General features: G+C 43.0%; 1 protein-coding gene across 2 annotated transcripts in view; it reads left to right on the top strand.

The window, feature by feature from the left end:
• The window catches only part of rgl1 (ral guanine nucleotide dissociation stimulator-like 1), an 83,660-nt gene that overhangs the window by 7,949 nt on the left and 50,015 nt on the right, over positions 1-25,696 (top strand). The window contains exon 1 of one of the 2 annotated variants that reach the window (XM_017717783.2): positions 5,694-6,157. The exons of the other annotated variant lie outside the window; for it this stretch is intronic. Within the exon in view, the coding sequence (XP_017573272.1) occupies positions 6,020-6,157 (138 nt within the window). The 5' untranslated portion in view covers positions 5,694-6,019. Of the gene's footprint in view, positions 1-5,693; positions 6,158-25,696 lie in introns of those variants that run through there. 2 annotated transcript variants of the gene reach the window in all.

Raw genomic sequence — 25,696 nt, 5'->3', positions numbered from 1 at the left:
TCAAGAAGAACCTCGCTGAGAAAAGGAGACGGACACATCAAACAAAGAAGCTGGACGATGGACTGACCACCCCAGAGTCCAGACCTCAACACCACTGAATGGGTTTGATCACTTCAACCAGCTTCTAAGACTGAGCTTTGGAGGCACGTCTGCAAGTTCTTTGAGGAACTGCAAGTGAGTCTCCTGAAAAGAATGGAAGCTGGAATAGAAGTAAAGAGTGACAGACTGAATACTGACAAAGTGGTGTTATATTTAGTTATTCTTCTGTGTAGTGCTCAAGCGTCCATGTCCAGAAGCCATAGTTAATCAGAAACCGTAGATGACAGAGTCGCTTCCGATTGTTGCAGAAAAGTCTGGAAGAGCAGGTAGATCAGCAGCAAGTCCAGAAATATTACAACATCTACAGGAAAAAGACTGAACTAACCAGGACAAACTTATTCTCACAGTCTAGCTCGTCTGCTGTCCTCTATTCAGTAACCAATGATCTGATCATATCCTTCTGCTCCAGGCCATTCACTATCACACATGCACTAAAAGACCAACCGTGGACTGAGGATCAGTTCTGAACTGTGTGATTGATTTAACCCTCCATTGCACGATGTTGCCTCAGGGCAACAAACATTTTCCTCGCTTTACAATAACATTATATAGACACCAATCAGGCAGAACATCATGACCACCTCCTTGTTTCTACCCTCACTGTCCACTTTATCAGCTCCACTTACTGTATAGCTGCACTCTGTAGTTCTACAGTTACAGACTGTAGTCCATCTGTTTCTCTGATACTCTGTTACCCTGTTCTTCAGTGGTCAGGACCCCCATGGACCCTCACAGAGCAGGTACTGTTTGGGTGGTAGATCATTCTCAGCGCTGCAGTAACACTGACATGATGGTGGTGTGTTAGTGTGTGTTGTGCTGGTACAAGTGGATCAGACACAGAACTGCTGTTACTGCAAATTTGTAGAAATATGTTGCCTAGGGGCGGCACGGTGGCGTGGTGGGTAGCGCTGTCGCCTCACAGCAAGGAGGGCCTGGGTTCGATTCCCCAGCTGGGTGACCGGGGTCCTCTCTGTGTGGAGTTTGCATGTTCTCCCCGTGTCTGCGTGGGTTTCCTCCGGGTTCTCCGGTTTCCTCCCACAGTCCAAAGACATGCAGTCAGGCCAATTGGGTGTGCTAAATTGTCCCTAGGTGTGAGTGTGTGAGTGACTGTCTGTGTCTGTGTGTCTGCCCTGCGATGGACTGGCGACCTGTCCAGGGTGTATCCTGCCTTCCGCCCGAAGACTGCTGGGATAGGCTCCAGCTCCCCCCTGCGACCCTGACGGAGAAGCGGCTTAGAAAATGGATGGATGGATGGATGTTGCCTAGGAGCAACAATGTGCATCAGTGTAATGGATTTAGCCAGTCCCAAGCAAGGCTTCACCACTTCAGGGAACATGGATCAATGTCATTTCATCCCATTGTCACATAACATACACCAAAAAGACCCCTGCGCACATAATTGTTTAAACGTGTTTTCGAATTCAATAATCAGATCAATTTTATGCATGAAAAGTAAATTGAATATTTTTTTAATTGCTCCCGTAATGCGTGCAGTAGAGGGTTAAGTCCATCAGACCCTCACAATCTGCTGTTCACATAGCGTTTGAGTGCCTGCAACTCCTCCTTTTCTCGGCTTCTTTTATTCAAGCTGAGATATTAAGTAAACGAAAGGTGGTCTCAGGCTTTTGTTCTGTAGGCCTTATGCATGAAACGTAGCTGTCATTGAAAAGAGTTTTAAGAAAAGCAGTAGAGTACAATATACCATTTATAGGAAGGTACTCTCATCAGTCTTTCCTCTTTCTGTTGTTTCTTCAAGCTCCTGCACCCAGCATAAACACACACACAGCACACACACCAGAGGAAAGCCCCTCAGAGGAGGAAACAGCAGTGAGGAACCATCTGGCAATCCTGGAACTACTGCTTGAGAAAAGTCCAAATTGATTCTATAACCTTCTTCAGATGATTCTTTTAATATACAGTACTGTGCAGAAGTCAGAGACCATCCTTCATTTATTTAATGTCCAGTTAAATCAGTCCAGTTAAAACTTCACCCTTCACCACTACCACTGAGCCCTTAGCCCAACTGTGCATTCACGCCTAGGGGTAGTGTGTCCTGATTTTGTTGAGATAGAGGGGTAGGGTGAAGTGTTAGGACTACATGGCCCTCCAAACGGAGGTTTTTCAGAGACTTCCAACAGAGTGTTATGATAAAAAATGAAAAACTATCAAGACGGCTGAACAAGAGACCAAAGAGACCCACTAATGTGAAAATTTTCTCCGTTAAAAAATTACAATAACCACTAAATCATTTCACTCTAATGTTGTTTCAATGTATTACGGCCCTTTTCTCCATAACAAGCACGTAAAACTGTGCTAGTAGTGTGCTAATGTCTCGTTAGCTAGCTAGCTAAACTTCTCATTCCACCTTAAAAATTGCAGCTGTTGCTCCATTTAAGGTGGAACGGGAAAATTCGAGCGAGAAGCTGGCAAATATCTGACTTCAGCTTCATATCACTGAAGTTAGGGGTGGGCGATAATAAATAATTGTCCCTATTTGAAGGCAGATGATTCCCTAACTGCGATGCTGCTGAAAGGCCGGGTCGCCTACGGAGCAGCGCTAGTAGCTGTTAATGAAGTGATGCTCTTTATTTGAGGGCCTCATTTCATAGAGGAAGATTTTAATCACTAGCCGTTGTTCTAAGGGGCAAAGTGACAATTGAAAACAAGGGGTAGGGGTAAAAATAGGAAATGGGACTGAGCCAAAGTAGAAGTTTATCTGATGGGGGCAGTTTTGGTGTCTACCAGGTCTTCCAGGTGGTTGTCAGGACTCAGCTTTTATTGTTTTTGAACTCTAGTTTGGAAACTTTTGGACTTTTTGGACTCATGCAAGTTTTATCTTACACCAAAATTAAGAATGATCTTACATCTAATGTCAGAAATCTCATGAAACATGAATAACTTGTACTTAATTGCCATTTTGATGGCAAAAAAATAAATGAAGGGTAGTCTCTGATTTGTACAAAGTACTGTATGTAGTACACTTTTTGTTTCACAGCAATCACGAAAATCGTAGGCTTTAATAATCGACGTGTCTTGGCTGATCGACCCCACTTAGATGAGGGGAAAATCTGTGTAAATTTGATTTGTTGCCAGTCTATTCCTTTATGCATGTGAATGCTATTACTGCCAGTAACACAGCTGACTGTAGATGATGATGAATTCTGCAGCTGCTGCTTGAACAACGCTCTGACTGTTTCACCTCAAAAGCTGCATCCTTCCAGACATTAACGGAAGGTAAACAACACATTGTTAGATTACCTGACTATGGAATACAGTGCATTAACCCCTGTGTGGTGTTCAGGTCTGTGGGACCCGTTTTCAATGTTTACCAAAAGAAAAACTGATGTGATTTATTATTATTTCATCCTCAGATTCTTGTCCTTTGCTCATTTTCTGTGAAGAACTTATAAAATAACCCATTTTCAGTGTCTTCACTCTGTTCACCCCCCACACATCTATATTACACATGTGGTGTTGGGCTGAACCCACGGGAGGAAAAGTGTGGAGGTGCTGTGTCCTTCACTCTGTGAACTGTGTGTGTGTGGGTATGTGTTTGTATATGTGTGTGTGTGTGTTTGTATATATATGTGTGTGTGTGTGTGTGTGTGTGTGTGTGTGTGTGTGTGTGTGTGTGTGTGTGTGTGTGTGTGTGAGGATGGACAACATGGACAGGCTGCTAATGGAGAACCCTACACTGGACACTTGTGATATTTTAAGGATCTGGTATTTTTGCATAGATTGTTATGGCTGTATTGATAAAAAAAAAAAAACGAATAATGTGGCAAATAATAATCTGACCACTGAGTAACAAACACATCACCACACAAGGGTTAAGTGATTGATGCTATAGCTAATAGTTAATCTGCAGTTGTGCTTCACATTTCATTTACCATAATGTGCAAACACAGTTTTTGTTGTGTATGGCTTGTCGTGTTATATAACTAATCACTTGCATATCCATTTTTGTCGTTTTTCAGTTTTTGGCATAATTTGAAAATGCCTGTTGCCCTTTACATTGCATGTGAATTTCATGATGAATGGACCAAAAGAAACAGCCCAAAAATGACTTGGAAAAAGATCTGGTTCTATTAACTTACATTAAAAGTAAAGTAACTTTTTTATTTCTCCTGTAAAAGTTACAAATTTGGAGATATGAGGTTTTGTTCCGACAGCAGTGAAATTCCTGTTCCCAGTATTATTTCAATGAAAATTAAAGTATTCTTATTCTGATGGATTGCAATAGATTTGCCATTCTATATTGGAGCCAAATAAGTGGTGCAATCTAGAGAACCTGCAGCATAAAGAACAGCACAGAGTATTTTGCAGAAGAGTTACAAGGCTAATTTAGTTGGCCTGCTGCATAATGCATATTTATGTGTATGTATGTATATATATATATATATATATATATATATATATATATATATATATATATATATGTATACAGACTGAGTCAAAAGTCACAGGACACCGTTTTATTTTATTTAATTTCTAAATTTTATTGTCGACTTTTATCTCTGGGGTCATCATAAACAAATTGTGTATGCTGAGAAAATCCGCAACAAACACCACCTTCAGCACCACATTGTGGAGGCCTGTGACAGCATAATGTAACGTTGAGCGATGAGGCGGACGCACGTGCTGAGAACAGCGAGATTTATTCTGGGCAAATCCAGGGTCATGGTCGAAATGGTCCAGGTTCATAGAGCCAACACGGAGTGAATGGAGGACAGGCATGACGAAATAGACACAGAACACAAATCCAAACACTTCCAACTCCACACGCACATCAAACACAATCACACATACAACCAGCACGTCCAACACGGACCAACACGACGACCCCAATGCTTTTCCGTGTCATTTTGCGCTGTTTCTTTTGGTGCATTAATCATTAAAATTACACAGATTGAAGGGCAACAGGTGTTTTCAATGTAAAAAACTGAAAAACAGCAAGAATGGAGAGACGGTCCTTTTTGTTATAATTTGAAAATGCCTGTTGTCCTTTACACTGTATGTAAATTTCATGAAGAATGTTTTTTTCCTTTTCCTATAAAGTTTTCATTTTGGATATATATATATATATTTACATATGAAAGCTATTGCTTTAAAAGTTTACTGATGAGGAAGCAGCTTTTAGTCTGAAGGCTAGTAAACAATAGAATAACACAGATGACTAGTGGGGCTTCTGGGTAAAGCAGTGCTTATTAGTTTAAAACTTTAATCCTCTCTTTTCCCCTCCCCTCACATGAACACCCTCAGCACCCCTTTTTCTCCTTTCCTGTTTCTCTCTCCCTCCCATTTCCTCTTTGTATTGTACCCTGTCTCTTTTTATGCCCCGCTATTCACCCCCTACTCTTATTCTCCTCTCCCTCTTTCCCCTCCCCTCTCTCTCTCCCTCTGTTTTCTTTTCCCTACTCTTCTCCCTTCCTCTTTCATTTCTGTGGTTCTCTCACTCTCATTAGTGCAGAGACTGCGTTTACTCAATGCCCCACCCCTCTCCTTCTTCAGAAAGGCGGAGTTAGAGAGACAATAGGCTTTAATCATTCACATGTCCAAGCTTCTCTCACATGCCAGAGAGAGAGAGAGAGAGAGAGAGAGAGAGAGAGAGAGAGAGAGGGAGAGAGAGAGAGAGTGTTTATTAGAGTTCACCAGTTCACCTCAGCTCACACTGAGCCACAGCTACAGGATATTCTGGAAAACTTCGGAAAACTCCTGAAAACTCTGGAAAACTAAAAGAGCTCTAAAAACAACAGACACACCAGACAAATTGGACAGTAGCTGAAAATCTTTTCTCGCCCAGCATTCCAGAAAGACCAGCCTGGACCTTCACCCTCACCCTCAGCATCTTCTCCGTTGCAGTAGTCCAAAGATCCTGCTGTTGTGAACAGGTCATGGTTGGAGAGGTCAGGAGGTCAGGATGATTTCTCATTACCCGTTGGCCTCACTGCTGCCCTGGCCTCCTCTGCCCCTCTGCTTGGAGCTGGACCGTGATGGAGGAGGAGTGGCCCTGCAGAGATACCAGCCACGATCCCCGGAGAGCAGCACACGACACTGGGTCAGTCACTGCACCAGCCTGCGTGTGTGTGTGTGTTTGTTTGCTGTACTATGCTGGTTTGACTGTGGACTGTCTGACATGTGTGGAGCACAAGGACCTTTAAGTTAAGATTAGTGTTTAGGCTTGGACACGTCACATATATGAATATGTACATCAGTAACTTAGGTACTTGGGTATATTGAATATATTTGGGCATTTCCATCACATATACATAATTACATATACAGAATACTCATGAAAATTATTATTACCTTTAGAGGCTTGCATGTATAATACACATGGGATATATTATTACAAACATGAGGCAAATTATTATTAAATATAGGTTGTTTAATTGTCATTGTACTGAAAATTAAGTGAATGTTAATCATTTTTAATGGAAACTAATGTAAAAGCCTTTTAGCCCAAGTAATTGGGGACAATTTCTATTGACCTGCTGAACAAAAACATTGTATACACATAAGCCATATTACTGCATACATGTACTATATGATATATACACATATATATATATACTCATATATATACACACATATATGTATAGATATATGAGACATAGCGCTATTACATAATTCACATGGGGCATATTTATGACTTTCACATCTTGCACTGCTAGCATTGTAGCTGCACTGTGCTGGTCTGAGTATAGTCAGCTGGTCAGTCTATGAAGTGTATGTCTTCGTATGAACTGTTGTGGTGGACTGGTGTTTATGTGGTCAGTCAGTGTGTCTGTTGATCATTCCTGCTTCATTAATAGAAGCTCAGTGCCCTGCACAGCCCAGTGTATTCACAGATCTAATGCACCTGACTCAACTCATCAGGCAGTTATCAAGCCTGAGTTGTGTTGCTGATAAACAGTCAAACAGCCTTTTTGTACATTTGACCATTCAAACTTAATTTCCCTTTGTTCTGTGACTACTCGCCCTTAACCCTCTAACAGAAGTGTGACATGATAGATGGGTATTACGGCAAATCTATGCTTTTTCATGTTTAATGCTCTGTCAGCGTTTCTCACTACAGGCCCTGGTGTAACCTTGTTCTAACACATCATATCTGACAAATGAACTCCTTGATTATAAGCGGATAGGTTTATAGACTTATAAAATATAGATAAACTGTAAACTGTGCAGTACAAGGTTACTTCAGAGTCTGGTGTTCAAAACAATGTGTTATCAGCGTTGTGGTACACAGACATAGGCAGAAATCTGGGCATTCCTGGTTAAATGACATGTTTTACTGATTTTCTAATGAAAATAAGTTAGCACATCTTCTACAGGCAACACACTTAGAGTTAATATGCCTAATAACATATTACATAAAATGTGCTACATAAAACTTTTGCACAGACCACATTTTATGTTTTTATTATGTTAAATTGGATTTATGTTTAATTTTTTCCCGACATGTTAAATTTAGCAAATAAACAGTAATGGTGTATTACAGTCGTGGGCTGGAGGTTAGGGAACCAGCCTCGTGACTGGAAGGTCACCGGTTCGATCCCCAGAGCCAGGTGTACCTGAGCAAGACACCTAACCCCCAACGTCTCCCCGGGCGCTGCGGATTGGGCTGCCCACCACTCCGGGCAAGTGTGCTCACTGCCCCCTAGTGTGTGTGTGCTCACTAGTGTGTATGTGGTGTTTCACTTCACGGATGGGTTAAATGCGGAGGTGAAACTTCCCCGTTGTGGGACTAATAAGGGTCACTTAATCTTAAATATGTGTGTTCTCTGTTGAGGATGTGTTCACTTATTTGAACTTGGAAAATCTGCACACGAGTAAGGGCATCCGATTTTTGCGTACAGCTATATATACATTTATTCATGAAGCAAATTTCTTTAAAATGTTTCAAGAACTTTTTTACTCCTTCATAAGCGACACATTGTGGTGCTCCTATTAAAACCTTCATTGTTTACACTGGGGGTCGGCAATGTGAGGCTCCCAAGCCTCATGCAGCTCTTTTGCTGTCCTGTTGTGGCTCCACAGCAGAATTTGATTTATAGGTGAAAATAATCCTCCTTTACAGTAAAATAAAGCTCTGCTGATCCTTCAACACAGTTTAACAATAAATGGTCTTAAACTCTGGAGTTAATGTAGAACTGCTGATTCACCCTTTAACCCTGAAGGTTAGAGCGCAGGCTGCTGTTCTCCATAGCAATGCAGACAACAATCTTGTCTAACTAGTAGCTAATGAAATGACAAAGAGAGAGATTTAAGACGAACATTGATCATTTGGACTTATTTGTTTTTATAATCACTCCAGCTGGTTCCCTGATACTTTAATCTGCCACGAGAAACTGTAAAACACTGAAAAGTCATGGGGCTGATGTCAGCTTCACATTCGTCAGCTTCTCTGTCAAAAACTATTTTCCCGTTCAAGCTTAAAGCCTCACTGCCTACCCTGTGATTTAGTGGCGACCTGTCCTGTCTAGGGTGTATCCACCCAATGACCGCTGGGATAGGCTCCAGCACCCCCCACGACCCAGAAGGAGAAGCGGCTTAGAAGATGTGTGTGTGTGTGTGTGTGTGTGTGTGTGTGTTCCTGACATACTCATTCATGGCTTTGTAATTAGTCAAGGAGTAATTAACCTATGTGAGCCAGGTTTGGCTCAGGAAAACACGAGTAGGGTCCTGGGATTGGAACTGGGAACATGGAATTCAGAATTGTTTCACAGTGGTGGTGATAGGAACCAGATGCCTGAAGCGTCCAGTGCTCCTAAAGCTACATCACAGAATTATTACACACATGGTTATGAATATGATCCCTGGTGTCTGAGGTACGGCGCCCACACTTGTGGCCATGCATCAGGATCTCATTCCCATGCTTTACAAAGTCGTGGCCACGACTTATCTCATTCCCACACCTTACTAAGTCGCGGCTATGCATTAGGGTCTCAATCCCACATGTTAACGGGCACGGCCAAGCATTATTAGGTAACACTTTACTGTAGGGTTCTGTACATAAGGCTACACGACGTCTACATAAGCTTGTCATTATAACGGATATAACCCTACATAAATGTTTGTTAATGCTTATTCCAACAGCCATTATTCACTATAAATGTTACATTTGCCAACTTTGATCAAAGTAGCCTTTATGACAGATGGAATTAGCATTAATAGACATTTATGCAGACTTATGTCAGTTGTCATGACAAGCTTATGTAGGTGTCATGTAGCCTTATGAACTGTACCCTACATTTATTTATATGGGATGTCACCAGCAGGACTCCATACTAAGACATGGTTTTACAGTAGTTTTGAAATAAGACTTTGGCCTAAAAACATATTTTTAAAATTCATTCAGTGCAGAGAGACACATGTAGTGCATTCTAAGGCATAAAACAGTACAGAAAGAAAAAAAAGTGGGGCTTTTTTTGGATTTACATTTATTTTATTTCTATCAAAATGACAAAAACTCTGAAGACATTTGTAGGCTCACTGGTCATTTTGGATGATAATTAAATTGGCTGTATTTGCCCTGTAGACATTGTGGCCCCTGGTTCCTATCACCACCACTGTAAAGAAATATGAGTCAGTAGAATGAGTTGGTGGAATTCTGTGTTTCTTCAGTTTCAGAGTGAAGTGTCAACGTCACACTGTGGGCTTTCGAAAAGATCACTGTGTCCCTTTTCCTTGTTTGTTAGTCAGACAAAAAGCCTGTGAGAAAATGCTGATTTGGAGCAGCAGGTTTGAAAGTAGCTTAAGGATCAGGCCTGCGAAAGCAGCTGCTGGGCTCGCGTGTTTATGAGTGTCTGGTATGTTTGGCGCAAAGTACAATCTGCTGGTGGTACTGTTAGGTTAAAGATAATGAGGACAGTGGTTGGCCAGTAGGAAGGGTCAACTGAATGAGAAGGGTCTTGAGGCACAGCTGAGAACAGCTGCTCTGCTTGACCAAAAAGACTGATCTGAAGTGTTTTTTGTGCATTCGAATTTTAATGAATGAGCGCAAATACTTGTAAAAGCACCTTGAAACAGCACTGACACTCCTGGCACTATTAGGGTAAAAATAAAGGTGCCATAAAGGGTTCGATAAAAAGGTAAGCTCTACACTCTCAGAGAAAAAGGTATGACACTGTCACTGGGGCAGTACCCCTCTTGTCAATGTGGTGGGACCCTCAGGGGTACATCCCAGTACCTTTAGTCAGGGATCATAACTGAACCAGAATCCACTGAAATTATCTGTTCTAAGCTGTACTGACTCCACTCACCCCGCCTCGCCTCCAGGACTTTATTCTACTGTTCTGTTTTAGAACATTTGGTTATGAAAAGGTACAAATACCAACTTTAACACTGGGAAAAACTCATGTAAGGTCCACCATTGGACCTTAAACCCACTGATGTACCTTTGAGGGTACACTTGGATTGTTTGTACCTTGATGAATGAATGTACCTGCATAGTACCTTTATTTCTGACAGTGTCGGTGCACTATGTAAGATTTTCTTGTTCACACTGAAAGAAGTACACACTTAAAAATGATGGTTCTTTAATAAAGAAAATGGTTCTGTATAGAATCATGAATTGAATTCAGGACCATCAGCCAACTGTGTTTGCACACTGTGGAATTAGACCTCCGCATCTAACCCATCTGTGCCGTGAAACACCCACATACATGCACTCTAGTGAGCACACACTAGGGGTCAGTGAGCACACTTGCCCGGAGCAGTGGGCAGCCCTATCCACGGCACCCGGGGAGCAGTTGGGGGTTAGGTGTCTTGCTCAAGGACACTTCAGTCATGGACTGTCGGGCCGAGAGGATCGAACCGGCGACCTTCCGGTCACAGGGCTGGTTCCCTAACCTCCAGCCCATGCTCAAAGAACCCTTTGCATGATTAAATTGTTCTTTGCATCATGAAAGGTTTCTTCAGCTTGAGGGAGAATGTGCTGTAGACAGTTTGATGTATAGAGACGTCTTGAAAAGGCTTCTATTTAGCGCCAACATGGTTCTGCTATTGTAACAAGGTTGGCATTGTATATAGAACCATGGACACTCAAAGAACCCTTTGCTTGATTAAAGGGTTCTTTGCATCGTAAAAGGGTTCTTCCGATTGATGAAGAATGTGCTGTAGATGGTTCTATATAGAACCTTCTATAAAAGGGTTCTATATAGCACCAAATAGGTTGTGCTACTCTAAGAAGCTTGATATCGCACATAGAACCATCTAAACTCCAAAGACCTTTTGCGTGATTAAAGTGTTCTTTGCATCCTAAAGCGTTCTTCAGATTGATGGAGAACATGCTGTAGATGGTTTTATATAGAACCTTCTATAAAAGTGTTCTATATAGCACCAAACAGGGTTCTGCTACCGTAACAAGCTTGGTATCGTGAGCATCCACTGGTCACACTGGTCTCAACTGTTTAAATTTAAATGAACGTAGAGCACAGAAGTGTAGATGTTCCTTCATTTCATTTTGAAATAACACAGTTATGATGACGATGATGAGGAGGATGACTTGGGCAGGGGCCAGTAGAGCAGGAAAAAGCAGACTGTCAGCACTTCCTCAGCAGTTTTGAAGCACAGCTGACCCTCTGGCCGTTCTGTTCTGTTTCACATCTGCTCATTCAGGCCAATTCAGCATCCTGATTTTCAGTAAAAAATGAAGCACTGGGTGAAAAGCTGTTCTGACAGCAGTCATTTACTTTGATTAGTGTCTAGTTTGTCCTTTAGGTCAGTCACTTCTGGACAGTGCAGTAGGGATTGCGTCTGTGTGCTAGATTTAAAAGAATGGCCATTCCAGAGACACCTTAACGACACTTTTCAAAGCCCAAAGAAACTGTGCTGTACTGTCACTCGATCACTTTTGTGACTATCGAGGCTTTTTAAACTATTATCACAAATGTCAGCAGATATACATGCAGCACCCCTAACCTACTATCAGATCATTCAGCATGATTCTAGTGAGTGAGCTCTATCCAGGACTAATTCTGTCGTCTAGACCAGCGGCATACAGTGCCTGTTAGAGGCCTTTGGTTTTGGTCCAAAGGAAGAAAAAACCCACATCTACTAAAACTCATTCATGTTAGCACCTTTATGGGACTTCCAGTTGTATGTGGGCAAAGCTAACGCTGGTGCACATTAACATTTGGTCATTCTAGATTAATGCGGACATTGTAAGCTTGTGAAATACATTTCAGGTGATTCATCTGAAGCTCGTAAGAAAGAAAATCTGGACTTCTAATGTAAGTCCATGGAACCAGATGTGTTTCCAAGTCATTTTGAGGTGTTTCCTTTGGTCCATTCTTCATGAGATTTACACACAGTTGTTAAGGGCAACAAGCATTTTCAAATTCTATCAAAAACTGAAAGCGATGGGAGAGCTTGCTTGGCTGGATCTCTTGGATGTCGACACCAAGGGGAGAAAAATCCTAACTGGACAATTTTCAGTTGGGTGTTTCAAATCTTTTGTTTCCAGTGAAATAAGATCGTCACTACGATACGCTTTTTGGAGTTTAACACAACAATTATTCTGCTATGGTTCGATTAAATAACAACAAACTTAAACTTACAGACGGTTATAGATGTAAACTGTGTGCTCTCAGACATTTAGTGTGATGTGTTTGGTGAACTGAGTGATGTTGCTGGCTAACATTACCTTGCTGATAACCACAGAGAGGCCACTGTTATTGTTTTATAATAACACCACAAAGCAGCTTGAGATCTTTTTAATGCTGTCCTTGTAGAAACGCCCACTGAAGAGACTAAGCATTGCTTAGCTGCACCAGACAGTGAGCATGGGGTGTGTGTGTGTGTGTGTGTGTGTGTGTGTGTGTGTGTGTGTGTGTGTGTGTGTGTGTGTGTGTGATGTTAAGAGTCTGAAGGTTGATGTTTACACGTTTTGGTTTTACATAAATAACTTGACCTTCACTTCACTGACATTGAGCAAGAAAACTGATGAGAAAGCAAGAGTGAGTGAAAGAGAGAGTGTGAAACAGAGATTGAGAGACAGAGACAGAACAGACTGAGAGAAAAAGAGAGAGAGGAGAAAGAGTGTGACAGAGAGAAAGCAGAGAAGGAGAGAGAAGAGAGAGAAGAGTGAGTGGAAAAGAGAATTTGAGGGAATTGTGAGAAAGAGGGAGAGAAAAACAGAGAGAAGCAGAGAAAGGAGAAAGAGAGAGAGAAGCAGAGAAAGGAGAAAGAAAGAGAGAGAGAGAAACAGAGATAAGCAGAGAAAGGAGAAAGAGAGAGAGAAACATAGAAGCAGAGAAAGGAGAAAGAAAGAGAGAGAGAAAAACAGAGAAGCAGAGAAAGAGAGAGAGAGAGAGAAGCAGAGAAAGGAGAAAGAGAGACAGAGAAACAGAGAGAAGCAGAGAATGAGAGAGAGAAGCAGAGAAAGGAGAAAGAGAGACAGAGAAACAGAGAGAAGCAGAGAATGAGAGAGAGAAGCAGAGAAAGGAGAAAGAGAGAGACAGAGAAACAGAGAGAAGCAGAGAATGAGAGAGAGAAGCAGAGAAAGGAGAAAGAGAGAGAGAGAAGCAGAGAAAGGAGAAACAGAGAAACAGAGAGAAGCAGAGAAAGGAGAAAGAGAGAGAAACAGAGAGAAGCAGAGAAAGGAGAAAGAGACAAAGAAGTGATCGAGTAGAAGAGAGAGAGATAGAAGAACAGTGTGACAGAGACAGAAGACAGAGAGAGAAAGAGAGGGAGGAAAAAGAGTGGAATAGAAAAACAGCGAGGGAAAACAGACAGGAGAGACAAAGGAAGAGAGAGAAGATAGTATGGAAGAGAGAGAACTTGTGAGAAAGAGAGTGAGGAGAGACAGAGTGGGAGAGAAATTCCTTTGTCTCTTTTATCTGGTGCTGTTGCTCACACTTTTCCTAACATGCTGGACCATTTCCGACTATTGTTCCTCCAACTGTGAATGGACACATACCTCCTCTCTCTCTCTCTCTCTCTCTCTCTCTCTCTCTCTCTCTCTCTCTCCTCTCTCTCTCTCTCTCTCTCTCTCTCTCTCTCTCTCTCTCTCTCTCTCTCTCCTCTCTCTCTCTCTCTCTCTCTCTCCTCTCTCTCCTCTCTCCTCTCTCACCTCTCTCTCTCTCTCTCTCTCTCTCTCTCCTCTCTCTCTCTCTCTCTCTCTCTCCTCTCTCTCCTCTCTCTCTCTCTCTCTCTCTCTCTCCTCTCTCTCCTCTCTCTCTCCCCTCTCTCCTCTCTCTCTCTCTCTCTCTCTCCTCTCTCTCCTCTCTCTCTCTCTCTCTCTCTCTCTCCTCTCTCTCCTCTCTCTCTCTCTCTCCTCTCCTCTCTCTCTCTCTCTCTCTCTCTCTCTCTCCTCTCTCTCCTCTCTCTCTCTCTCTCTCTCCTCTCTCTCCTCTCTCTCTCTCTCTCCTCTCCTCTCTCTCTCTCTCTCTCTCCTCTCTCTCCTCTCTCTCTCTCTCTCTCTCTCTCCTCTCTCTCTCTCTCTCTCTCTCTCTCCTCTCTCTATCTCTCTCTCTCCCTCTCTCTCCTATCTCTACTCTCTATCACCCCTCTCTCTCTCTCAGACCTTTCCCCTCTCTCTCTCTCTCTCCTCTCTCTCTCTCTCTCTCTCTCTCTCTCTCTCCTCTCTCTCTCTCTCTCTCTCTCTCTCTCCTCTCTCTCCTCTCTCTCTCTCTCTCTCTCTCTCTCCTCTCTCTCCTCTCTCTCTCTCTCTCTCCTCTGTCTCCTCCGTCTCTCTCTCTCTCTCCTCTGTCTCCTCTCTCTCTCTCTCTCTCTCTCTCTCTCTCTCCTCTCTCTCTCTCTCTCCTCTCCTCTCTCTCTCTCTCTCTCTCTCTCTCTCTCTCTCCTCTCTCTCCTCTCTCTCTCTCTCTCTCTCCTCTCTCTCCTCTCTCTCTCTCTCTCCTCTCCTCTCTCTCTCTCTCTCTCTCTCCTCTCTCTCCTCTCTCTCTCTCTCTCTCTCTCCTCTCTCTCCTCTCTCTCTCTCTCTCCTCTCCTCTCTCTCTCTCCTCTCTCCTCTCTCTCCTCTCTCTCTCTCTATCTCTCTCTCTCTCAGATTCCATGCACATATTTAACATTGCTCAGGCACACAGTCACAAATACTCATGGCATCAGCACTCTAAACACCAGCACATCGAGCATCTATTTCACGAGTGGATCAGACACAGCAGTGCTACTGGAGCTTTTAAACGCCTCAGTGTCGCTGCTGGACTGAGAACAGTCCACCAACCAAAAACATCCAGCCAGCAGCGTCCTGTGACCACTGATGAAGGACCAGAGGACGAGTAGCTCATACTGTACAGCTATAGATGAGCTGTCGTCTCTGACTTTACATCTACAAGGTGGACCAACAACACAGGTGTATCTACTAGAGTGGACAGTGAGCGGACACAGTCTTTAAAAACTGTTTTGTCTGATCCACTTGTGCCAGCACAACACACACTAACACACCACCACGTCAGTGTTACTGCAGTGCTGAGAATGATCCACCACCCAAACAGTACCTGCTCTGTGAGGGTCCATGGGGGTCCTGACCACTGAAGAACAGGGTAACAGAGTATCAGAGAAACAGATGGACTACAGTCTGTAACTGTAGAACTACAGAGTGCAGCTATACAGTAAGAGGAGCTGATAAAGTGGACAATGAGCGTAGAAACAAGGAGGTGGTCAGAATGTTCTGCCTGATTGGCGTATGTTCTTCCTGTGTCTCCCGCAGTCCAAAGACATATAGTTAGGCTGATTGGACGCACTAAATTGTCCCTTGTTGTGAATGTGTGTGATTGTATATATAGGTGTCTCTGCCCTGTGATGGACTGGTGACCTGTCCAGAGTGTTTCCTGCCTTTTGCCCAATGACTGCTGGGGTAGGCACCTGCAACCCAAAGGAATAAGAGGTTTAGACAAGGGCCCAGTCCCATTTCTTATTTTTACGTCTACCCCTTGTTTTCGAGCGTCTCCTTGCCCCTTGGAACTGAGCTACAGGGCACTGGTTGAGATCTTCCTCTATGAAAAGAGGCCCTCTAATAAAAGAGCATCACTTCATTAACAGCTACCAGCGCTGCTCTGTGGGCGACCCTGCCCGTCTGCAGGGACAGTAGAGGAGGGGAAAGTTCAGCTCCTCACTGCTGGGCTTCAGTTACATTTAGGGGTCATACGCCTTCAAAGAGGGGGCAATTATTTATTATCACCCCCCCCTAATTCTTCAGTGATATGAAGCTGAAGTCAGAGATTCTCCAGATTCTCGTTCAAATACAGCATTCAAATTCATCAGCATACCACTAGCGATTTCTAATGCTTGTTACACTGAAAAGGACCATGATACATTGAATTAAACTAAGACTGAGAAAATTCTCACATTTGTGGGTTTCGTTGGTCACTTGTGGCCCCATTTCTCATAACACTAGAGGGCCATGTAGCCTTAACACTTCCCCCTAGAATCCGCATTCCCTATCCCTGGGAGTGAACATGCAAAAAGGAGGGGTGTGGGCTAAGTGGTAGGGGCGAGGGGTGAAATGGGATTGGGCCTAAGTTTGTTTGTGTGAATTGAATTGAATCTAACTGAACTAAACTGTAACTGAATCATGTCAAATTAAGTGGAGTTGAATCAATCCAAACTTGAATTCATTAGAATTGAAGTGAATTGATACCAATCAATCCACTCCTCTGAGTCCTTGTTCTCTCTCTCTCTCTGTATGAACACAAGGACCAAACCTATAAAAAGAGTTTGGCTCTGTCTGATAGAACCATGGCTACAGGGGCAGGAGCTCCCCTACACGGACCCTGTCACAGTCAAACACACATTCATGCATGTAATTATTAACAATATGAATAAAAACTTTGTTTTTTTTTTTAAGACATTAAGTTATTCAGCAGTATTTAGGTTGGGCTAAGAACGTCCGAAGAGCAAACTGAACGAGGGCAGAGAACATCATTCTTGGAAGTGACGCTTCACTATAAATAGCTACCTGTGACTAATGATTAGTGCAACAGCAGTGGTACGTCTTCAATACCAGCAGGTTATGTGTTCAGTGTTATTTGTCCATTTTGTACATGTGTCAGTCACAATTGCAGTTGTTATTGTGCCTATTTCCCACTCCCTTGTGCAGGGGGCGGCAACATGTGGCTCTTTTACTGCTCTGTTGCAGCTCCACAGCAGAAAGGACAAAAACGGCTTATCTCAACATCTGGGTTGTCAACACCTGCCCTAGGTGTAGGCCATTCAGGAGAAAGCTGAAGGAGCCACTGCTGCACACGAACACTGATACTTCTGATGCTGCAAACTAAGGAGCAGGTATACGATCATTTAGTATGAGGCTAGCAGATCAGTTACGTTTATCCCAGGTGGAGTGTCAATTTGGAGCTGGCTGATTTTGTCATCTAGACATGCTTTATGAATGTACATCAGGGTCCACCAGATATTACATGAAATAAATTCCCCTTATGTGATGTGTTTAGTGAACTGAGTAAGAACCACTGGTTTCAGCTGCTGTTTTATACAGAGTAATAACGCTGCAAAGCTTCTTGGGATCTTTGAAATGACTGCTGTACGCTTTCTGTTATGCTGTTTGGATTACATTTATTGACCTAATCCATGTTTGTAAGGAGAGATGTGCGGCACCTGCCTTCTCCACCCCCCTCTTGACTTCTCCATAGCAGAGACACAGTGCTGGAATTGTTGGCCCATAAAACCTTAATATGATGTCTCAGCGCTGGTTAATGGCCCTGCTTTCGTGGCCTGGACAACGACACCGTTGACCAAAGTCCAGCGCACTTGAGGTGCAATAAACAGCAATACAGCCCGCTGTATCTGTAACTGCAAGCTAGTTCTTCTTCATGTCCTCGGCCTGCTGTCAAGTTAGGAGCGGGAGCTATGCTGTAATGTTCTGCTCAGGTCAATAAACTCTAATAAAGAGGCTGTAAATGGTGCAATCATGCTTGGCAGCCTTGAAACCTCAGAAATACAAAGGTTTTCAGAATCCAAGCAGGGAGGCCTTGGGGTTCCTTCCTGAGAGATTCAGAGACTTTTTTCCTGCCCTCTGGTGCCTTTTAAAACGTGTGTTTTAATCCACCGATTTATGGCTGTGTATTTCGCTCTTATTTATGCATTGTTGACCTTATATCCAAAATCAGTGATTTATCGCTTTTGCTGTTTGCCAGTGTTTATGTTAATCTGCAAGGCAGTCATTTTCCTTCCTTATTCACTGTAATGATCAAATATTTTGTTGTATGTGGTGTCATGTTGTGCATGCCAGCATCGCAGGAGAAGGCAATTTATCGCAAATTCAGTTGAATTCTGATTCAGACACGTTCAAACACATTTATATGTGAAACAACATTATTAATTACAAAATGTGCATAGGTGATCTTCAGTTGGCCTCAAAGGACCCTCATATCAGAGGACAAATCAAAGTGCTCGTTTAGTGCATCGACCAGGTTGTGTATTGAGTACTGAGCGCTGTGTCTAGCGTACTGAGCAGGTTGCGATTCACATTCAGACATAAAACACAGAAGCCATTTAGTGTTTCTTTTTTGTTTCTGATGGTTTTGGCTTATGGTTTAACCGGTGACTCGTATATCAGCAACAATATCCCTTCCCGAATGGTAATACGCATGGTGACGCATACAACCAGCAGTTTACATCAGAGACGTTACAAATGAGAAGACCTGCCTCTGGTTGAAGTAGGAACGGGATTTCCTATTCTCCTCAAATTTCCTATTCTTGCGTTTCGCATGACGTCACACTGTATCGTTGGCACCCTTTTGTGGACCAAATCGGGGAGAGATGGCGCTGGACAATGCCTTCAATTTGCTGTCCTTTGTGAATGATTCATCTGGAAGATGCAACAGAAGCCGAGAGACGAGAGACACTTAGACCTTTGGTTCAGTGTTTTCAAACTCCAGGCCCCCTGCACTGTATAGTTTGTGTTTTCTCTGCTGTTCACAGCTCGTTCAGCTCAAATAGGGTTTAATTATCCAATAATATGCGTTATTTTAATCACAGAAACAGCAATTGGATTGTTGCAGGAGCTGGAACCTCTGCACTAACTGCACTAAGCAAACTTACAAAATCACGTCTGTTGAAATCCGACGTCTTTTTCTGACCCACGACACTCAGTCTGACATTTAATTATGTTTCTCCATTCAAACGTCATTTAAATCTCCAGAAACTGAGAATAAAGCTATACCGGCTGTTTGCTGCTCTGTTAGGGGGCGACTGTTCATCTCTCGGCTGATGACATTAGCTGAAGTGATCTGAAAGCTAGCATTGTTCACATCTGTGTTAATTAGCTGATGTGGCCTCACCCTTCATATGACGACAGAGTGTTTTCTCCTCTTTTTGCAACACCATGGGGTCCTTTACCCACCCAGACGTGAAGAGCCGGTGGGCTTCTGTGCTTCTAAATGCTTTGAGAGACTCCAGAATAGGGAGAGGGGTTGTGTATGAGACAAATATAAATGTGAGGAAAACACAACTTTGGTAGCTTGTCCGCCAGTTTAAGTGGGTCCAGGAGTTCAGGGGAAACTGTATAAGGATCTCGACTCTGTAACATTTTTCTCTTGCAAAGTAAGGAGAGTCATTTTATCCATCTTTCACATCTAGTAATGTTCGTGCGGAGCCAGAGCTTTGGTCCCAAATACGCCGGCCACAGCAGAAAAATCAAGCGACTGAAACCTTAAGATAAGGACTTTGTTTACATGACACAATCGTACTGTCCTACTGCGCACGCGTTCCACTGGCCTGAAACCACTGGAGTGAAACTGCAGGTGTAAATCTGCAGCTCTGCAGCCGAACCCTTCTCTAATGATGAGCCTATTAACTGAGTTAAGCTAGACTCTATCTGGGTTAACGTATTATAATGTCTGATATGATGTCTAATCTCAGAGAAATATTGGGATCAGTTAGCTATCTTACCTCAGCTTAGCTGATAGTGTCTGTGCCTATATGCAACGATGTTTGCCAATCTGACGGAACACATTCTGATTACAGATTAAGACTGAGGTGTTTATGCTCACTCTACTCAACGTCTTCATTTATATGCTCACTACAAGTAATCTGATCCAAAATGACGTGCATGCATGGAGTAGCGCTTAGTGTAAACGTCACCATGACAGCGAGCATCTCGTCCAGTCAGAGTGAGATGAGCAGCAGTGAGCAGTGCTTGTGTTTTTAACTGCTTTAAACTGACGTCAGACTCAGGAAAACGTCCTTCACATGTCCTTATTAAAGAAGGCCGAGAGGAAGACGTCGTGTTCTGAGACACGTAAGCTGGACGTTCGTCCCACCGCCGTCTTTTAAAGATCAGGAACTTCGTCTCATCTGCAGACCAGCTTCTGCTCCGCCATGTCGAACGGTTTAACCTTTTTTTTTCGTTCAATCAGATAGAAATTGTATTCCGAATAGCCTCAATCAGACAAGACTATTCCGATTGAAGTGTTCACATTGACGTATTCTATTCCGATTGAGCTATTAGTCGGATTATTAACGGATTATTAGTCTGCATGTAAACGTGGCTATTGCTTAATAAAGCAGCCAGATTAAACAAGACTGTGCAGCACTAACATCTAGATTTTGTTTAAAGTTGTGTGCACTTCTTTCTTCTTTGCTTAAAGACCTTGTGTGAAAGACAACACATCCTCCCTTAGCATCCAACGTTTCCCCAGCTAGCATTAGTCTGGCTAGCTGATCTGTCTCATAGGTGAGATCTGTCGTCTGTTTGTTCATTCAGAAAGTAGCTTTCATGTAACTAATGATAAAATAAGCACAACTAGGAGGAATTTTGGATGAGCTGTTGGCCCTAAACTGATGTTTTTGGTCCAGGCCACTTGGGACTGGCCTGAAATGGTTTGGCCACCAGTGGAGTAGAGCACAAGCACGGATGAGACACAGTGGAGCAGTAAGGGCACAATTCAATGACTGAGAGTAAACCCTCTGGGTAAGAGGGCATTACAGGTCACTACCGTTTCCACGTTAGCGGCAGGCCACGAGCGCGTGCTCCAACCTCACTCTGAATTTAGGAGTTGCGGATAAAGCATTTTCCACATCTGTAGCACTTCCTGTTTTTTTTTTTTTTTTTTTTTTTTAAAGGCCAGAAAAAGAAGCGTACATTTGTCGAAAGTGACGCCACTTGCTCTCACTGGTGAGCCTGGCTTTGTCTTTTTTTTGACTCACTGTTTTAATGTTTTGGTGAGTCATTCATACGCTTTAGAAACGAGATCTGACTGATGGAAATCTGTTCTCGAAAGAGTTCAACCACGAAAAGGAGACATTTTAATGCACCTTTTGTTTGAGGCAAACATGCTTTTGAGTCAGGAGTCTTCTGCATGAAAGATGTGCATGAAAATAGTTTTATCTGACAAAAACAAAATACAGATACGGCAAAAATAACCAGCACAGAGGGCCTTTAGTGTTGGCCTCTTTTAGGTCAGGAAAACAATTGATGTCCTTGACAGCTCCATGTTTGGGGTTTGGGATGAGGCCTTAATAGGAATGTAATGAATGACAGGCAGATGCTTTACAAACATTACATAGTTAACATAGTTAATGAACAACATTAATAACATCCTGCTCGGTACAGTGGGGTGTTCCGTTACAGCAGCCCACCTGGACTGTACAGTTTTACTGCTTTCCCTGCTCTAAGGCTATTGATCACACTTCTTGAATCAAGCGTGCTACAGCTAAAAATATTATACTCCATCATACCGTGTGCTCTTTTTAAGTTTAAAGTGTTAATAGTTTGGGATTAGGCTAATTGGTGGGCGTAAACTTCCATTACGTGGTCGCAACACTAGCCTTGTAGCGTCGGTGCAAAATTAAAGAAGAAAACGTCAGACACCAATTTTGTGTTGGCCAACCCTTTTGGAGGGGATTGGGGGGGATTGAAGGGGATTGGGGGGGATAGGGGGGGGGGCAGTATTTTTCACTGATGGAACGTAGACAGAGAACTTGTAGAGAGGAGAATTCCCACTCTGCCATGTCTTCTGTGTTTCTCTTAACACTAGAGGGCGCTCCCAAGCAAGTCTAAAATGAGCGGGTTGATATGGAGCGATTGAGCAAAATCACAGTTTATAAACGCTGAAACAGTTTTACTGTAAAAGAACGCACTCATGTCCTGAACACAGAGCGGCATGAAACACTTTAACACCGCTGTTATATTTTTAAGAGCTTTTAATTTTTAGTTTTAGTTATAGGCGTTTAAAACGGCGCCATGACGCCACTGAGCACGAACAGCCAATGAGCTGCTCCGCTCACCAACCAATCAGCACTCAGTAGCAGTAATGTTTGCGTTCTGCTGCCCAAAACCCGTTTGCTGTAGAAAAAAGGAAATTTCTAGGTGAGATTTCTTTGTTTTTTTTAGTGAAATACATCCTACTAAATTCCAAAATGAAAGGAAAGTTCTGGGCAAGAGATCCGAAACTATTTTAACTTTTTTTAAACATTTTTAGCCGTTGAGCTCCATTCACTCCCATTCATTGAGGACTCAGGAGCGCTGGCGCCCTTTGATATAACTAGGGAAATAGGAAGTGGCCAGGCTCCTCATAAACCAGCTCTGGCACAGACTTATTATGGTGGCAGCAAACTATAAGCAGAGCCCAAATTAGGAGGACGATGGTGCGCTCAGCAGCGTTGTCTGCCAGAAAACAAGCCTGTTGCTAGCCCCTAGATGTAATGTAAGTTAGCTTGGCTGAAAAATCCCCACAGAATACTCCAAGTAAGCCTGTAAATGTGTGTCATGTGTGCAAAGAACAAGATAAAAAATAAACTCTCTCACAAGAGAAAAACAGCTCTGTTTGCTAATGATAGCCCTTGGCAGGCCTGCTTGTTTAGCTTGCATTATTGTTTGCTCTCCACATGTTAAATGAGCACGGACTAGGGTGGGCTCTGGAGGGGTGTGGTATGGTTAGCGGCAGATTTTGCTGCAATCGTGCACCAAAATATGAACAAGTTGTCCTAAGACATGTACTCTGGTTACGGGACCACGTCTGAGGAGGTGCCCGCCTTGTGTCCAGGTGTGTATGACTGAAGTAGTGCACTGCAAAAAATGATGTCAAGTAAAATGATCTTAAATATGGTCAATAAATCTAATGTTCCTCCTGTTGAGTTTGTTGTGAGCTTAATTTAAGATTATTTAACTTATTTCTAGACATTTTTACTTGTTTGAAGCAATTCAATCAACTGAAATAACCCCTTAATGACCTAAAACGAGCTGGATAATCTTATAATAAGTGCACAACCATCTCAGAACGGGAAATGTTCGATATATCGGCTGGATTTAAGATCATTTCAGACCATTTTTTGCAGTGGGAAGTCACTTTGGACAGTGTGCGTGCTCTTTATGAGGCTGGAGACACACTTGTTTTGTGTTGTAAATGCGCTCATGGCTGATTGTGCATGTGCACTCTGTGATGATTTCTAGTTGTTAAGTGGGTTTTAGTCCCCAGTGATTTCACACACTCTTAGACACTCAAAGCCCCCGGCAGCATCTACACACACCCACTCAGGCCTGTTCAGTTACACTCAAGCAGGAATGCACTGTCCAAAAGCTTTAGCTACTGCAGAGGTGGGTAGAAAACCAGCTCCACTGGCTTTTACTCCTATATGAGGCATTATATCACTGAAACAATGCTAACTTGACTTGAGTGTGGGTTTAGGTAGGTTACTCTCCAGGCCTCTGAGTGATTGTTCGATGGAAGAGAGGCTGATGGAGAGCGACTAAAGTCCGACCCGTATTGTTCAGCACTGCGCTACACAGCAGTGAGCAACATGCTGCAGAGCTTTTGGGAAACGGAGCTTAGACAAGTAAGCAGTCAACCCCGCTTTGTTTTCGCCCACACACTCCCGCTCTGTCGCTCTCTCTTTCCCTCTAGTTCACGCTGATCCCAGTCATGTGGCCTGGCTTACCGCTCGCCCAGCCGGAGAGGAAGGGGGCGGGGGGAGCTCTTGGCTAAAGTGCAGGCGAGGGTCCCTCACCATGCACTAGATAAGGGATTAAAGTGTCTGTTCAGCAAATACACTCTTTGAATGAGGGTGTGTGTGTGTGTGTGTGTGTGTGTGTGTGTCCAGTCTCAGAGTTATACTAAGAAATGTATTAGTCTAGACCACAATGACTCAGCACCCGAGAGGCAAAGTAGTTTTATGGTTATTACTTTCAATTTAAGGTTGAAATGACAGTCTGTAGCTTTATGTATACATTGGTCTATATATCTACTGTATATATGTATGTATCTATCTGTCTGTCTGTCTTTTTGTCTGCCTGCCTGTCTGTCTGCCTGCCCACTTGCCTGCCTGTCTGTCTGCCCACTTGCCTGCCTGGCTGCCTCAACTCACTTACCTGCCTATCTATCTATCTGTCTGTTTGTCTGTCTGCCTCTCTGTCTGCCTGTCTGTTTACCCACTTGTCTGTCTATCTATCTATCTATCTATCTATCTATCTATCTATCTATCTATCTATCTATCTATCTATCTATCTATCTATCTATCTATCTATCTATCTATCTATCTCTCTCTGTCTGTCTTTCTGTCTGTGTTCCTGTCTGTCTACCAGCCTTCCTGTCTGTCTGTCTACCTGCTTGCCTCTCTGTCTGTCTGTCTGTCTCTCAATCTATTTATCTATCTAGTTTTTTTCAGAGCCCACGCATCCATTCATCCATCTGGTCATAATGGTATCTCAGCTTGTGGCAGATGGTGTAGTTCCAGCAGGGATTCAAACTGACCGACACTGATCAGGCTAGTTTAAGCCTCTGAGCTCATGGGCTGAGGTACAGGCTACTCAGGGTATAGATAGGGATGTAATGGATTAGAATAATATTTAATGAATATTTATTCCACTACAGTAACATGTTTGGGCTAATTGTCAAATGTGATCCCCACAGACAGCTCATGGTTTTGTTTTGTCCATATTCTACTATAGTGTAAACAGATCCTCCAGTCTCCTTGAACCTTCAGTCTATTTTTTTATAAATAATCAAATGAAATCATGATGAAATGAGACATTTCCTAAAAACTGTAATCAAATCGTATTATTGCAAAGTCAGACAGTAACTTGACTGGCTGCCATTGCCCCAGTTATCATAAACAACTGCTTTCCTCCTCACTCCTGCACGCACACGGCCCAGGATTATCCCCTTTTTTCCCCAGTCACTTGGCCCACAGCAAGTCCAGACTGATTAGGATCTCACCCCTGACCCAGCCTGGAGCTGATTCCCATCAGCCACACCACAGCTAATCCCTACAGACAGACTCAATCTTACCAAAACACAACAATCAGCGTTTGGATTACTGTTTTACCAGCACTAAACCACTATAGTGCAGAACATTCTGCTGACACAGCCTGTTGAGTTGATCAGATTCAACCATAACAATAAGTGCCATAAAGCTATTCAGACTGCATAAGAAATGTCCGACTATGTTTGACGCAGAAATCCATCTTTAAAGTACCATTGAGAAATCAACTTTCCATCAGGTTGTTGAGTAGAGTGAGCATAAATGTCGGCCCACCCTTTGCAGCTATAACAACTCTTCTGGGAAGGCTTTCCACAAGGGTTAGGAGTGTGTTTATGGGAATTTTTGACCGTTCTTCCAGAAGCACATTTGTGAGGTCAGACACTGATGTTGGACGAGAAGGCCTGGCTCACAGTCT

This window comes from Pygocentrus nattereri, chromosome 28 (assembly GCF_015220715.1).
Source record: "Pygocentrus nattereri isolate fPygNat1 chromosome 28, fPygNat1.pri, whole genome shotgun sequence".
NCBI lineage: Eukaryota > Metazoa > Chordata > Actinopteri > Characiformes > Serrasalmidae > Pygocentrus > Pygocentrus nattereri.
The sequence above is the reverse complement of the archived record's forward strand: the minus strand, read 5'-3'. Positions and strand labels throughout refer to the sequence as shown.